The 15,825-nt window shown below is 43.1% G+C and overlaps 1 protein-coding gene across 1 annotated transcript; it reads right to left on the reverse strand.

Moving 5' to 3' along the window:
- Positions 1-3,640: 3,640 nt before the first annotated feature.
- Positions 3,641-4,567, reverse strand: LOC147700783 (olfactory receptor 5V1-like). Its single transcript, XM_086928489.1, has one exon. The coding sequence runs from the start codon at positions 4,565-4,567 to the stop codon at positions 3,641-3,643; it is 927 nt and encodes a 308-aa protein (XP_086784615.1).
- Positions 4,568-15,825: the final 11,258 nt, after the last annotated feature.

Genomic DNA, 15,825 nt, shown 5'->3' on the forward strand with positions numbered 1-15,825 from the left:
AAATAATAGGCATGCACACAAGTGATGGTGGATGGCCAGCATGGAAAAGGCGTATTATGTGGTCCACGATCAATCAGGAACTTTACAGCTTTGACCTCTTTCAGAGCAATCCATTATGCCAGTGTTAATTTCAACACAATGTTAACTATGGTGCAGATATTCCTGCATTTGCGCTAGGCAGTGTGCCAGCATAAGGAGAGATCAAAAATGCTAAATTTCTTTGTAAATATAGAGCATTTCTGCTCCCTCACATTCAATCACCATGCCACACCAAGTACCCCTGCTGCACCGCATTGTGTGAAATATTATTAATTGTCCACCTACATATACATATATGTATACATGGATAATTCTATAAAATGTATCTCAATAATGTAACAATCTAATATCATGAGTAGAACTTACTCCATGTTCATATATGATTGCAATACTGAAGGAAATTTGAGTATAAAAAATCATAAGATATAATTCTCACGAAAACCAGGGGACAAGATCACATGGACAAGGTGGATGTGCTGGACCAATAAGAAGGAAAGGGAGCTAAACATTCCATTACATTATTCTGCGATATTCAAGTCATAAGTGATTGAATTACATTGGAAAATCCACTTGCAGTCCAGTCTGTAATTAAGTTACCTTCCCATGGAGGTTTTTCCACAATGAAAATCATTTGCCAAGGAATATATTTTTGGCATTGGGTAGCAAAAGCATAATGATCCACAAGGGGTGGGGGAAGGGGGGCATTCAGAACTCTGCATCTAATCCTATTGCTGTGTTAGCTTTTGATTTTTGGGATTTCTGCCCACTATAGAGCAGATTGCATTGGCATCTAATGCAGTGTATCAGAATGGTAAAGTTGCAGCTAAAGAAAAATACTGGAGATCATGTCTTATATGATGGTATTGGTGTTGGAGTTGAAATTACAAGCCACACATGATCAGTAAACCGTGACATATCCCGCGGGAAGGTAATAATGTTATAATTCTGTGGAAAATGTACATACTGCATGGTCTCTGGTGTGGCATCCTCCATTAAAGGATAAAAGAGGGACATCTGGGGCAAAATCACTTCTGCACAGAAGTGTTTCTTGATGTTTCTCTTAATTTTGTTCTATAAAAAAAACAGAAAGTGATGAGACACATTATTTTCTCCAGTGGCTATTTGATTTTGAGCATTTGACGTCTCTCTCTGGGGAAAGTACCATGACCATTTTATTGAGCATCTCAGGAGATTTTTAGGGTAGTCTCAATGTATTTATTTTAGGGACTTAGGGGCCCATTAGGATGGCGGGCGGTTCGCCCCCGCCAGGCCAGCAGTAGCCACCGCCGGCCTGGCGGGGGAGAACCGCTCCCCATCTGTCCCGGAATGACCCCCGCTATATTAGTATGGCTGGGGGTCCGCAGCGGACAGAGAGATCGGGTTTATATGGTGGCGGTGTCTATCAGACACCGCCAGCCATATTAGCATTGGCTGTGTGAGATGCTTTTCAATGGTGGCAATGCCGCCACGGAAAGGCAGGCGGTCTTCACTTTGGGGGCCCGCAGGGGGCCCCCATGGTGAAGGTGAGGTGGGAGGTGCACATGTGGGGTACCTGTGGTACCCTCCTGCATTTGCATACACATGCGGCAGGCACTGCACGGTGCCTGCTGCTTTGTGTATGCAAATGCATCACAAGCATTTTTAGCATTGTGGCAGGCGGTGCTGAGAGCACCTGCCGCCACCATGTTAAACATGCATGATGCGCCCGCCACTGTTGTGGGCGCATCCTAATACCCCTACGGGACCCCCGCCCTTATGGCGGGCAGTCCCTACCCCCGATGGGATGGCCGATAAAGTCCGCCCGTCATCCTAATGACCCATAGTGTTGGCTTTTTTGAAAATGTCCTCCTTCAGTTCGCAATTTCTCCATAACCTGCAAAATTATTTTTAAAATAAGACTAACTCTCAATGTTCTAGGTTGGTATTTGTGATATTCTAGCAGATCATGCTCTTCTGTCGGCTTTCTAAATTGAAATATGTAATGTTTATTAACAAGGGAACGAAGGCAATCAACACTGATTTGACTACTGTGATACGTGAAGCAGAAGTCAGATTGTGAATTGTTGAGTGACATAGTGAATTCAGATATAGCATTTTTATTTCCATACCAAATCATGAAGATGCCATCAATGTCTGTTTTCCAAATGTTTATGATGTTGGGAAAAGGGTTACGCGAGAGTACTATACCCAATGTCTCAAAAATATCTGGGAAGAGGATAGCAAAGTTAGGTGTAAAAGTGCTCCTTAGGACTACCAGTAATGGTAATTCTGGGAATACGCCACAATCCATTTAACACTTCACTGGGGCAGAGTATTGCACTGCAGAGATTTGCACTAGTTAGATTTATCAAGCCATGCAAAGACAGGCAAGGTGGCATTGCAATGCTTGATAAATCAAACTTAGAAGTTGCATCACTCTTGTGCCCGGCTGCACAGCATAAGGGCTTCACAACTCTTGGATGAACATTCCTCTTAATTTGCTTAATAGATTGTGTGTTGTCTTTTACATATGTGTTCTTGTCGGGTATAATATCATTGAGCTTGTTGAGCTTGAGACCGTTGGCTTTTATCCAGCCAGTGACTTCAGTCATGCAGGCAGTGAACTTTTTACTTGTATTGGGAGTCTTGTATGAGAGGGAGAGTCTGCGTTGAAGAGGTTCGGCTTTACTATGGACCTTGAGGCACTTCACAGAAGAGTTTGTGGAGCTACCAAGGTGTAAGGTGCCTGGCTGACATCTTGTGTTCTATCCGCATGCTTTCTCAATAAATATAGATTTAAAATCTGAATGCCCCAAATCCTCTCATCAAATTGCTCCCTCCTTTTAATCTTGAATTCTCATATTGTACATACTTAAATATACAGTCTCTTTATTAGATTTGACACACTTAGTTTTGTTCTTTACTGTATTACTCATTGATTCCTGTATCACAGTTCCTCTTACACAAGAAGGTATACAAAGAGCCTATGTCAGAGACAAGTCAGATTTTGGGGTGGTTTTGAAGCCTCTGACCTTTTCTGCAGCTCTACTTTACCAGTAACGTAAGACATTAAAAAATCAGGAAATTAAACATAGAACTATTGATAGAAACAGAGACAGCTACCAGGTGGAGCAAAAACAACTTAATTTAAAAATATTTAGATCAGCAAACTTTGGGTAGCTCATTATGTAGGCGTGAACATGCACATTGTTTACATTTTGGTTTGAGACAAGTAATAAATATATTATGTTCATGTATTCATATGCCATTGTATATTTAAAACTATATCTGTGAAATACAACATTTAAAAGGCTAAAATAAATACAAACTTTTATTTCAAAATGCATTTTTATCAAACTCTAATTAGTTTTTTCCTCTTATGTTGTGTTCAATGTATGTTTCTGACAGTATTACTATTGTGAAACAGTATTGTAATCAGCTGTTTTTTGCATGTCGCTTTAAAAAAGCATTCTGCTAAAACATGTACAACATTCATCAATATATCAGTGTATATCATATACCAAATAATATTACAACATTTGTGTAAAAATGACTTTCTCTTTCAATTTTTTAATTGGTTTGCTGCTCTTGAAAGTATGCAGCTTTCTTTCCTCATTACAATTCACATTATTATCTTGGTCTTTCTGAGAGCATTTTTAAACTCAGCATTTTTTAGACAGTATATAATGGGGTTGCACAGTGGTGTAACAGCGACATATGACAAAGACATTATCTTGCTGTCTTTAATTGAATATGTTGATGTCGGCCGCATGTATGTTGAACAGAGAGATGCATAGAATAAAATAACCACAGTGAGGTGGGAGGCACACGTGGAAAAAGCTTTATCTTTTCCGCCCTTTGATTTGATTTTCAGAATTGACGCTGTGATTTTGCAATAAGATATAATGATTAAAATGAATGTCATCATTGCTATTAGAACTCCATTGATGTAAATGAGTATCCCATTGCTGAAAGTGTCACTGCAAGAAATCTTCAACAGAGCAGTCATATCACAGAAAAAGTGGTTAATTGTGTGGGAATTGCAGAATGAGAGCTTGGACAATAGCACAATGTGTGGAATCGCATTTACAAGACCAACTCCCCAGCTTCCAGCAGCCAACCACATGCACACAGCCTTGTTCATGATGGTCATGTAGCGCAGGGGATTGCAGATAGCGACAAACCGATCATAAGCCATGACTGTGAGGAGAAGGAACTCAACCGTGGCCAGGCCAATGAAAAAAAACAGCTGTAGCAGACATTCAGTAAAAGATACATGTGTGCCCTCCAGAAAGAAGTGGGCCAGCAACTGTGGAAAAAGGGCTGAGACGTAACAGATATCAAGAAAGGACAAATGTGTGAGGAAGAAGTACATAGGTGTGTGCAGATTTGAGCTTGAGTAAATTGTTGTCATGATCAGAAGATTTCCTACTAGAGTTAACAGGTAAACTATTACAAATGTAACAAAAAGTGGAATCTGCAACTGAGGAACATCCGAAAATCCAACAATTAAAAAATATTCAGTGGAGCTTACATTTTCTTTTTTCATTTATTCACCAATGCAGCAATGCTAGAAATTGAAGTTACCCTGCAAATAAAATGAATACAAATTGAAGTTGATTGATTTATTGTCAGGAAACATAAGTGCTGAGTTATGTATTGACTTATTTGAGCATAAACTGGTGGCACCTTAACCGGCTCTGTTGGTGCACAGTCATTTTAAGCTGCCCATCCACAGAGGGCTACCACCAATGATGTATTGGGATGTCTTCAAGGCAGGGCTGACTTCTCAGGGAGAATCATCAATGCAATAATAAATCTCCTAATTGATTAGGCCATTGGTTTTCTTGTTTTTCTTTAAGAAACAAACGCCTGCATTACACAAGAAAAAAGAGTACCAAGAGGAATACAACAGCAGGACAGTTTTACTGAGGGTGCGTCTTCAGCAATGATGTTGGCACTTTCTGCAAAAGGATTCTGTCAACATAAAAGAAATATCAGAATGGTATCTGATCCACGAGCATGCTTCCCTTACTAACAGAGATGATAAGGCTCACAGTGAAAGTTTTGAAAATAGTGGGGCTAATTCACAGAACTAGTCTGAGACAAAATCCTAAACGTACTACTTTTGATATTCACAGAAGGCATTTAGTAGTAGTAAAGTAAGTATTTTGTTTTAAATTAGTATTTTGTCTTAAGTTGGGAATTTGTCTTAAGTTAGCATTTTGTTTTACGTTAGGATTTTGTCTTAAAACCAAAACTTAGGACAAAATCCTAACTATGCACAGCCAAGAGAAAATTTCAGTTGCTATACATGGTCTATGGAAAAAAGGGCTAGGGAGAGAATACAAATATTGAGAAGTACTATGAAGACAGAAGAGAAGATAGAGAGAAGAGGTTCAAGAAAAGGAGGGTTGAATAGGAAAACGAGCCAGTAAGTAGAAAAACAAGAGAGAGCAGAAGAGACAGGAATGGGAGGATAGAAGCAGCAGAAAACAGAAAGGCAGAGTGGGAAAAATATTGAAAGAGGCAGCAGGGTGCAAAGATTGGTAGAGAATAAAGAAAGTGAGAGGTACGTACATGTACAGAAATTGTGGTTGGATATTTAAGTGGAATTTAAAGCTTGCCATTTTAATCCAATACACCTGGCATAATGTGATCTCAAAACACACCTTTTGAAAATCACCTTTTCAATCTTAATAAGGTCTGACCATTTTTACTTGATCCACCTTTAGTTTTGCAAATTGCCAAACATGGCAACCTCTTGTTATTTGTTACTACATTTTCTTGGTGATAATCACTGACGCATTCAGTTTTATTTTATATCACCATGTCTACATGGGCTTGTATAGTCACGTGTAAATACAACTAGCTTGCTGGGAAGTCCAAGTTCCATTATGAAGGTGATTTGGCCTATGTAGTCCTTTTAAACACAGTAGTCTCTTAATAACTGTTTCATAACTTGAAGGTTGACTTTTATCTGCAACTTTAGTAATATAGAATGATCCCTCTGTAAGCAAATATTTTCCACTGCTGCTTCACATGGCAGGCTCCCAGGCTTTCTACATTCACCACCCAGAAAAGTGCACGCTCATTCGAACAATGTTAGACACAAAGAGAGTGCCACCTTCAGGATTCTATGCAAAGAGTCTGCTTCATGTGAAAGAGTAGGGAATGTTCATATTTCTGGAAGTGGAAGCACCATCAAACAGAGAAGTTACCACAGGGCAAGTTCATAGGTTCAAACCCTGAAACCACCACTCAGAGAATTATGAGCAGTGCAGCTCAATGTCCATCCATGGCACATCTAACTGGAGTTTGACCAGCATCCTCGCCAGGTCACAGGCCTCCAATGGACACAATCACCTATCCTTCACAATGCCTTTTGCACAACATACCTGTAATATGTGAGGTGTATGCCAGTGTCAGAGACTGATTTAAATTATGCAGACTGGTGCTTTTGATGAAATGCAATTGAACTAACCTTATTGTGAAATTCATTATAGGACCCTCTAAACTTCCCCTATAAAATGATATCTAAATTATTTTTAGTTTTTACCATTGTTGAATGCCCTAACATTTTTAAAACACTCGGTTCACTGATAATTTCCCAAAATGTTCTTCTTGGACATGATCCAAGTTCTTGATGAAGTTATTTTAAATGAGTGGCAAGTTAAACTAAAGCTTCACTTATGTAGTTGTCAGTATGAGGAAACTCTACAGTTTATCAAGTTTTCGAAATGTACATCAGGTAAAGTTTCTCCTTTCAAGCATTCCAGGTGAGATGATTTCCTGATGCAGAAGGTCCCATGTAGGACATCTTCCTGCAAACAAAATGTGGGTGTGGAGGCATGATACCTACCACCAGAGGTAAGAGATGTGGGAGGTAGAGCTCTGAGCAGAGGCCAGCTTTATTAAAAAAAAAAAAAAGCTTGAACACACTTCTACGTTAAATTCCTTATTAATATGTACCTTAAAAAATCCACATATTACATCTCATAGAATAACTTGGTTTGCACTTGAATATCAAAACCAGAATATCAATGGCACAGAATATCAAGGACCGAATATTCAATCCACAAGGTAAAAAATTCAGTTTGTAAACACCTTACTCCACATATATATACCAATGAACATAAATTATATATAACTTCTAGATATGTAGTTGGGGAGTTATGAATAGTAAATTTATACTTCCCTGTATGTACTTGCCTTTCAATATTCTATTCTTGATATCCTTGTACCAAAATATTGTCGGGACTGTTACTTTATTTACTTATTTATTTATCTTATTTATCGTGGTTTTTATAACGCAAACGTGACTATCACGGTATCAGACAGTTGTACAAAGAGAGTTTTTGAGCTTTGCAATACAGTAATGACACCTGACACTCAGATACCCTGTACATAAATTTCAAAGAGCAAGTCTACTCCCGCCCCCCTCATCTACATAAGGGCGACTGCTGCGGGGGAGCGCATGTAATGCGTTAACCTCTGGTTCAGGCAGCACTCTCCCTGCCAGCTCCGCCAGCTGATTCTTGCCTGCAGTCCTTCACAAGCAGGGTTCGAGCCTCGTGCCCGACGCTGCCTCAGGTCATGTGGTATTTTTCTTGCATTATTGTGTGTGTGTATTTGCTTGTTTCTATTTCAGGGGCATCACTGAAATCACTGTAATTGCATGTTCTTCACAGGGGCAATACTGTTTATAAGACATCACTGTTGTAGCGCCTCAGCACTTCCCACTTCCACCGGTCCTGCTCCTCCACTCACCCTGGCCACTGACCACACCCCACTCCCGCCTCCACCTCTACTCCCACCCCCCTCCCCTACATAATGGTGACTGCTGTGGGGAAGCGCGTGTAATGCCTTGACCTCCGGTCCAGGCAGCACTCTTCCTGGCAGCTCCACCAGCTGATTCTCGCACACAGTCCTTCACAAGCAGGGTTCGAGCCTTGTGCCCGACTCTGCCTCAGGTCTATTGGTATTATTTTTGCATGGCTGTGTGTGTGTTTTTGCTTGTTTCTATTTCAGGGGCATCACTGAAATCACTGTAATTGCGTGTTATTCTAAGGGGCATTACTGTTTTAAGAGATCACTGCTATAACGCCTCATTGCTTCCCGCTTCCGACGGTCTTGCTATTCCACTCGCCCTGCCCCCTGACCCAGCCCCACTCCCACATCCACCTCTACTCCCGTCCCCTCCCCTACATATTGGTGGGCCTGCCACAGGCTAGCCCGTCTACGCCCATCCGCGAGCCGACTGTGACCACCGCCAATGACCCTGGTCCTCCGGGAACCCACCGTTACGACTCCGCCACCCTCCACGCCCACAACTCTGGAGGCCACACTGACTGAGTAAGATCCTCGCTCAACACAACCCATGGAGAGTTCTCGTGCTGACACTGCCAAAGACCTTTCACCCTCGACAAGACGCCCATAACCACTAAAGGACCACTGACTGAACAACCACCTGAAACCCTGACTTGCATCCTCCTCAACGTGCGCTTCCTACACCGACACGCCGTAGAGATTTGGAACATCATCGACACCCTCTCGCCCGATGTCGCATTCTTCATGGAAACCTGGATCAATGCCACCTCTGGCCTGACATCGCCACAGCAATCCGTTGGTTCCAAAATCCAGAGAAAAGACCGCCCACACCGCCCGGGTGGAGGAATCGCCATCGTGCTCAAGACCCCCTCCGACTCTCCACATCCAGCATGAGCGATCCCCACTATAACACAGAACACTACAACACAGAACACCTCCACTTCCAGATCCAGACCTGCCCCAGCACCACGCTACGCGGCACCCTCATCTACAGACCACCAGGATCCTGTGCACAGCTCATAACCTCCATCGCCGAGCTCACCGTACCCCATGCCATCACCTCCACAGACTACATCCTGCTCAGGGACCTGAATTTTCACCTAGAAAAAACCAACTCCGCAGCCAGGGAATTCCACCGCTGGGTTGTTGGATGCACCGACAAGCTGCCACCTCTTCACCGCACTGCCTAACTATGCCCTCTGTGGGCCGCCTCGTTCACCACCGAACTCTAAGAAGCCAGACGCACCTGCAGACGCCTGGAGTAAACCTGGAGGAGCCAGAAAACCATGGAAACACGGAACAGCCACAAGAGCGCCTTGAAAGACTATCACCAGCGTATAAAGGACATTAAAAGGACATTCATCAGATGCAAAGTCATGACCAACTCATCCAACATCAAGGAACTGTTCAACGTCATTCAGCAGTTCACAAAACCCACCTGCGAAGCCACTAACATCGCACCCTCCCCGGAATTCAGCTCCTACTTCCACCTGAAGATCAAGACCCTTTACGACAACTTCTCCAAGCCACAGAAATCATCACCCACCAGCGCAGAGAAACCGATTCTCTCCTCCTGGGCACCTGCGTCCACCAAACAATCAATTTCTCCCTCTTATCCGGGATCTTCCCAGACGACTGGAAGAGTGCAGAGGTTAAACCCCTCCTCAAGAAACCAACGGCTGAACAAACTGACCTTAAGAGAATAGTGACCCATCTCTCTCCTTTCCTTCACAGCCAAAGTAACTGAAAGACTCGTGAACACCTAGCTGACCACCTTCATCGAAGAAAACGTCATACTAGACGCATCCCAGTCTGGCTTCCGCAGAAACCATAGCTCCGAGACCAACCTTCTTCGCTGCCACCGACGACATCCGCATGCTGCTTGACCAGGGACACACCGCAGCCCTTATACTCCTAGACCTCTCCACAGCCTTCGACACAGTCTCACATCACACACTAGCCGCCAGACTCCACAACACACGAATACAGAGGTCCGCCCTTGAATGGATCCAATCCTTCCTCTCCAGCAGCACCCCAGAGGATCAAATTACCCCTTTCCTATCCAACCACACTGACATCCTCGGCAGAGTACCTCAGGGATCCTCACTAGGCCCAACACTCTTCAACATCTACATGGCCCCATCCCCACCATCATCAGACAACATGGGCTCAGCTTCGTATCCTACACCGACGACACACAGCTCATCCTCTTCCTCACTAAAAACCCAGAAATCACTAGGCTCAGCTTCCAGGAAGGAAGGAGAAACGTAGCTGATTGGATGAAGGACAGCTGCCTAAACTTAAGTCGTAGAAGACCGAGGTCCTCATCCTCAGACCCTGCACCTCCGCCTTGGACAACACCTGGTGGCCCTGAGGAGCTCACCCTTCCCTACAGACCACGCTCGGAACCCCGGCATAATCATTGACTCCTCCCTCACCATGACCCGCCAGAGCAAGGCCGTCGCATCCACCTGCTTCAACTGCCTCCGCATCCTCCGCAAGACCTTCAAATGGATCCCACCGACTGCAGAAAGACCATCAACCACACTTTCATAACCAGCAGACTGGACTACGGCAATTCTCTCCATGCCAGAATCAACAAAACTCTTCTACACAAACTCCAAACCATCCAGAACGCTGCTGCCAGGCCCATCCTAGGGACTCCATGCCATGAACATATGACCCAACACCTCCGAAGCCTCCACTGGCTCCCTGTCGAGAAGAGAATCACCTTTAAACTCCTCACCCACACCTACAAATCCCTCAACAACATCGGACCCAAATACCTCAACGACCAAGTTTGTTTCCACACACCCAAGAGGAACTTCCGCTGCACTGACCTCGTCCTGGCAGAGGTACCCCAAATCCGCAGAAACAGTGCCAGCGGGAGAGTGTTCTCCTACATAGCAGCTAAATCCTGGAATGATCTCCCGGTCAACATCAGATGCTCCCCAACCCTCCACACGTTCAGGAAGGACCTCAAGACCTGGCTCTTCGACTGACCCAGAGCTGCCCACCCCCAGCTCCTTGAGAACCTTGCTGGTGAATAGCATACTCTACAAATACTGCTTGATTGATTGATTGATTGATTGATTGATTGTAGTTATAAAACAACCAAAAATAATTTTAAATAGGTTGCATGACGGTTTCAAAAGTGACCTCATATGTAGAGATTGGAGAGCAAGGCAAATACAATGTAAATTTAGGGTGCAAGGCCAATTCAAAAGAGTTCTCTCAAGATTCATGTTTTTTTCTAGAAGCAAGGCTTTAACTTCATTCTTCAAAAGCCTGAAGGTGATAAATTCTCTTATTGAGAGTGGTATGGAGTTCCATATTTTTTTGGCAGATCCAGCGAAAGTGTGGACATTTATTTTCCTTTTTTTTAATCGGACTGGTTCTAGTGTGAGGGATTTAGTAATAAACCCTTGCAACTCCTGATAGCTTGTGTTTAGGACCTGAATTGTGTACAGCTTTGCGAGCTACACATGCATCCTTCAGTTGAATCCTAACTTCAAATGGGAGCCAGTTGAGGGCTCTGAGTGATGGGGAAATGTGATCACAATGACATGCACCTGATATAAGTCTTGCTGCTGCATTTAATGTCACTTTCAATGGGGCTAGGCTGTCTTATGGAAGACTTCTGAATGCGGTGTTCCCAGTCTTGAAAGCACTGGAGATTGGATCACCATTTTGAGATCTCCTAGCAGCATGCAGGGTTCTAATTTTCTTAGCATGTGCAGATGGAGATTGACAATTTTGGATGCCGCTTGTATGTGCGCTCGCATGTTAAGATTTGAGTCTAGTGTGATGCCTAGAACTTTTACCGTGTCGCAACTGGTTGGAGTACAATTTAGAGAGTTGAGGTTCTGAGGCTACAGTACAATCAGTATGTGGGAAAGAATGCACCTGTGGAGCTCATTTTTTATATTTGATGATAGTGCTCCGAGAAATATACATCTGGCTATGGGACTGCATCCACAATTTTGCACTGTACAAAGGAAAGAGCAGAGACTCCATAGTATGGGGTCTGTCTACATACTACTATGGACACTGTTTTGAGGAGTTTGTTATTTTCCTCAGCTCAGCTGATAGCTACTTCCTTACACTACTTAGTTCATTGTATAACTTAGTATAGGAAAAGATTAATGTCAACACTGTTTATATTGTGCTTACTATACACCATCGGTACAGAGGCACATACCACTATCCTGAAAACTCCACATGGATTTGATGATTTGCATCCAAGCAGAGATTTCAGTCAGACAAAGTTGGTAATTTATGTTTCGGCAATCTCAATACATATATTTACATTACCAAATAGGACACAGATTATTGTACTTTTAAATGTCCACACTTTACATTGCAATGCACCCCGACATATGAGCTACCTCTTGTTCTAGGTTCTACCTCATGGGAGAAATATGCTATAAAGAACTTGGCTTGGCAAGGGGGTTCCATTGATTAATTGAATTGGCAGTTTAAAACTACATTGTGGCTGTAATGGCAGACCTGGGCCTACTCAAGTGGGTGGCACAAGACTCACTAGTAGCATTTAATGTACAGAGCCTGAGTACCACTCTACAAGGGACCTATAAGTGAATTACATTTGCCAATCAGGTGTAAGCCAATTAAACCATGTTTACGGAAATGAACACAAGTACTTTATAGCAGTAGTCAGTACTGGTAAAGTGCACAGTTTCCTAAGGCCAAAACAACTAATTTCAGCTTAAAATGTAGGTAAATAAGCAACATATTTGGGGGAAGACCACACTAAGGCTGACAGATCTAACTATCCTCTTTAATGGTGAAATCAGATTTTAAATTTCAATTTTGAAAATGCCAGTTTCAGGAATGTGGCATTTTCCTGCTATTTTCCAGTTGGTATCTGCAGCCTGGCCTAGGTAAAATGACTGGGTGTAATTGGCAGTTAGTACTTTGTGAATTCCTCCCAGACAGTCACACAAAAGAGGGATTAGGTGTGCATAAATGGGTCATGTGTTGGCTGGTTTGAGAGGCGGATCTGGGCACATGCCCACTTGCAACTGAATAGACTGTGCTCTGCCATCATACAAAAGGCTTGTCACCTCTGTATTGTCTATGCAGCCGGTTTGGAGCCATGGAAGGGTTGCTGGGAAATAAAAAGCACTTCAAAGGAAAATCTCTCAAATGTTCTCCTACTTCAAAGAACGCACCACACACAAAAATAGGGCCATCTCACCCACCCTTTAGTATACTTTCTTGATTGTGAGGGACTCTCAGAGGACTGCCTGCTGCTGGGGCTGGATGTGTACTCCACAGAACTTCTTTGCTGATTCTGGAAGGACTGCTTTTCTTGCTGGAATCTGCCTTTGGCCCTCACAGGCCTTTTCCCTTCTCTGCTGCTTGAGCCCTGCTTCATAACTTGAACCCAGGACTACCACAGGCACATAACAGGCTCTTAAACCAGCGCCTGGTCCCAGCCTCAGTGAGTTCTGAACCCCATGAACTCCCATCCCGATCCTTGTTTTAGATGGTACATGTGCACAGATAGCCAAAATCCGAAACTTGGGACTGCACTGTAACTGTCCAGTGGCTCGCTGATGACGATGCTCCCTCCTTGGACACCACCTGCAGACTTACCCTGCTGAACCTTACCTTCTCAGAACTTTTTCTTTAAAATGTGTTCTATGTCCAAAGATAAGCACTGACTGGGCCAGCTGCAATTCGGTATCCGACCTGCACTCCATCGCAGTCAGCCATATTTTTGACTTTGGCTTGGTGTTGCACAACTAGATATCCACAATTCGCATTTTGATGTTTTAGGCTCTCGTTATGACAAAAAAAAAGCATAACGCTGGTTCTACTGGTTGGATTTTGTTGTTTTGGGTCAAATAATTTAATACAATTTACACTTCTTGTGTTATGTTTTCACTTTTTCTACTGTTTGTGTGTGGCATAAATACTTAACACATTGCCTCTAAATTAAGCATGACAGCTTTTTGTACGAAACTATTAAGGGTTAAGCACTGGTTAATCTAGTGATTTTTGTGGTTCACCCACCAAGAGATGGGGGTGTTACTTGACCAGTCAACCAAACCCCAACTTCTTGAATGCAGACTTCTTTAAATGAAGGCACTAGATATTTTTTTTCTTACCAGAAATTGCAATTGGATATGTCAACAACACATGCAAGAACTCATTTTTTCACAGATGTGTACAATTATTCCTTAACACCATTTTCCTCTTCTGTATGGTTAAATAAAAGCCACAGAGTAGAGTAAATTAGTGATTACTAACTTTGGACATAATACCTGTCCTGTTCAATTTAGCTGTATGCTAGAATGCTTGAGATGTGTCCCTTTCCAAACGTTCTTAACAAGATCATAGGAAATCCCCTCAAGTGTCTTGTTCAGATGACATTTTACAGCCAGAAGGATACATCATAATTCTTTAAGAAGCCATCAAAACTTAAGACATATATTTTAGGCAGTTCTGATAACTTCATCCTGTACTTTCTAGGATGATGAGTAGAGTTTCGAAGCACTTGAAGGCACAGGTTAAAACAACACCTTGAATGGCATCCTATAGAACCAAATCTAGGTACTATTTAAATTAGGACAATTTCACTCTCTTATATGAAGTGTTTGCCTCTGTTCTATGGCGTCTTCCATGTGCTCAGACCAACTGTTAAGAACACAGTAAATAGAATGGAATGAGGTAACTTGAGTTATTGCTCTTAATAATATCAAAGCTATCTGCTTACGGATTGCGGGTAAGGGGCACATTTATCTAGAAATCCTGCAGCACCTATTTAATTAGGAAAGGGCAGGAATGCACCCTATTTTGCAGTATACTGCACATTCCTGTCTTTTTCTTGTGCTGACACACAATGTGTTGCCTATCACGAAAGTATTCACCCACGGATAATGATGCAAGGTGCCTACATTGTAAAGATGATTGTTTGTGAGCCAGAAGGGACACCTTCCTTCACAAAAAGAATCCCCTGATGCTTTTATCTCTTTTATGTGTGCTGCAGAATGTAGCACACAAAGAAAGAGGTTTAAATGGGGACGAAAAATAGATATTTCTCCTTGTTACACATCGCCAGGGAAGGCATAGCATTTTGATGCATTTAGGTCTACCAGTAATGCAAAATTTGAGACTGTGTCAAAATCCATGTGTGGGTGTGACTGAACTCCCACGCTACGCCACATCTATGCTCCCCCAACGGCACGCCTCGTTTGGGCAGAGTAACACAATGCAACAATTTGTGCTGCATTGTGTTACTCCAGATGTATCCAGCCACACAGGGCCAAGCAAGGTGGCCTTGTGTGGCTTGATAAATTTAGCTTAGTTATTTCGGCAGTCTTGTACCTTTTTGCAAGGACAAAGCAAGTCTCTGTTGAATATGTCCATAAGTATCTCAGTTTTGGGCACCACTTACTATGCAAACCCTATTCTTTATGTTAGTCTACTGTAGGAAGCTGGCTCTGCATATAATATTGCCACTAGGTGGTATCCACATGCACAGAGTCCAGGGGGTCCCCAAAAGTGTACAGGCCTCAATGTAGAATCCAAAGTGCTCTATTTTAGCTCTATGAGGAGAAGTGTGGCTCACTGGTTAGAGCAGGCAGACCCTGAAGCAGAGGTCAGACCCGGGACCAGGTTTCGATTCCCGACGCGGCAGGGTGTTGAGCTCAAATGTCCACGGACTCGATAATTCTTGCTTCGGTGCCTGACCTAATCATGGGTTCACACTCTGCAACTCTGGGCATTAAGCTTGCTTAATCTCCACAACGGCCCCCCGCGGCGGGATGCCTGGCTTTCACCTTGGGGATGCCCTGTAGGGGCTATCTCACTGGGAAAAACCAGGACGGGTTCCCAAGGCAAGCGCGGAGATACTCCTTCGGGGGTCGAGTCTGGCGCTATATAAGAAATATAATAATAAATATAATAATAATTTGTGGTAGCGTGGTTGACCAGCCTTAAGCCTAACAC

This window comes from Lissotriton vulgaris, chromosome 7 (genome assembly GCF_964263255.1).
Source record: "Lissotriton vulgaris chromosome 7, aLisVul1.2, whole genome shotgun sequence".
NCBI classification, from domain to species: Eukaryota; Metazoa; Chordata; class Amphibia; order Caudata; family Salamandridae; genus Lissotriton; species Lissotriton vulgaris.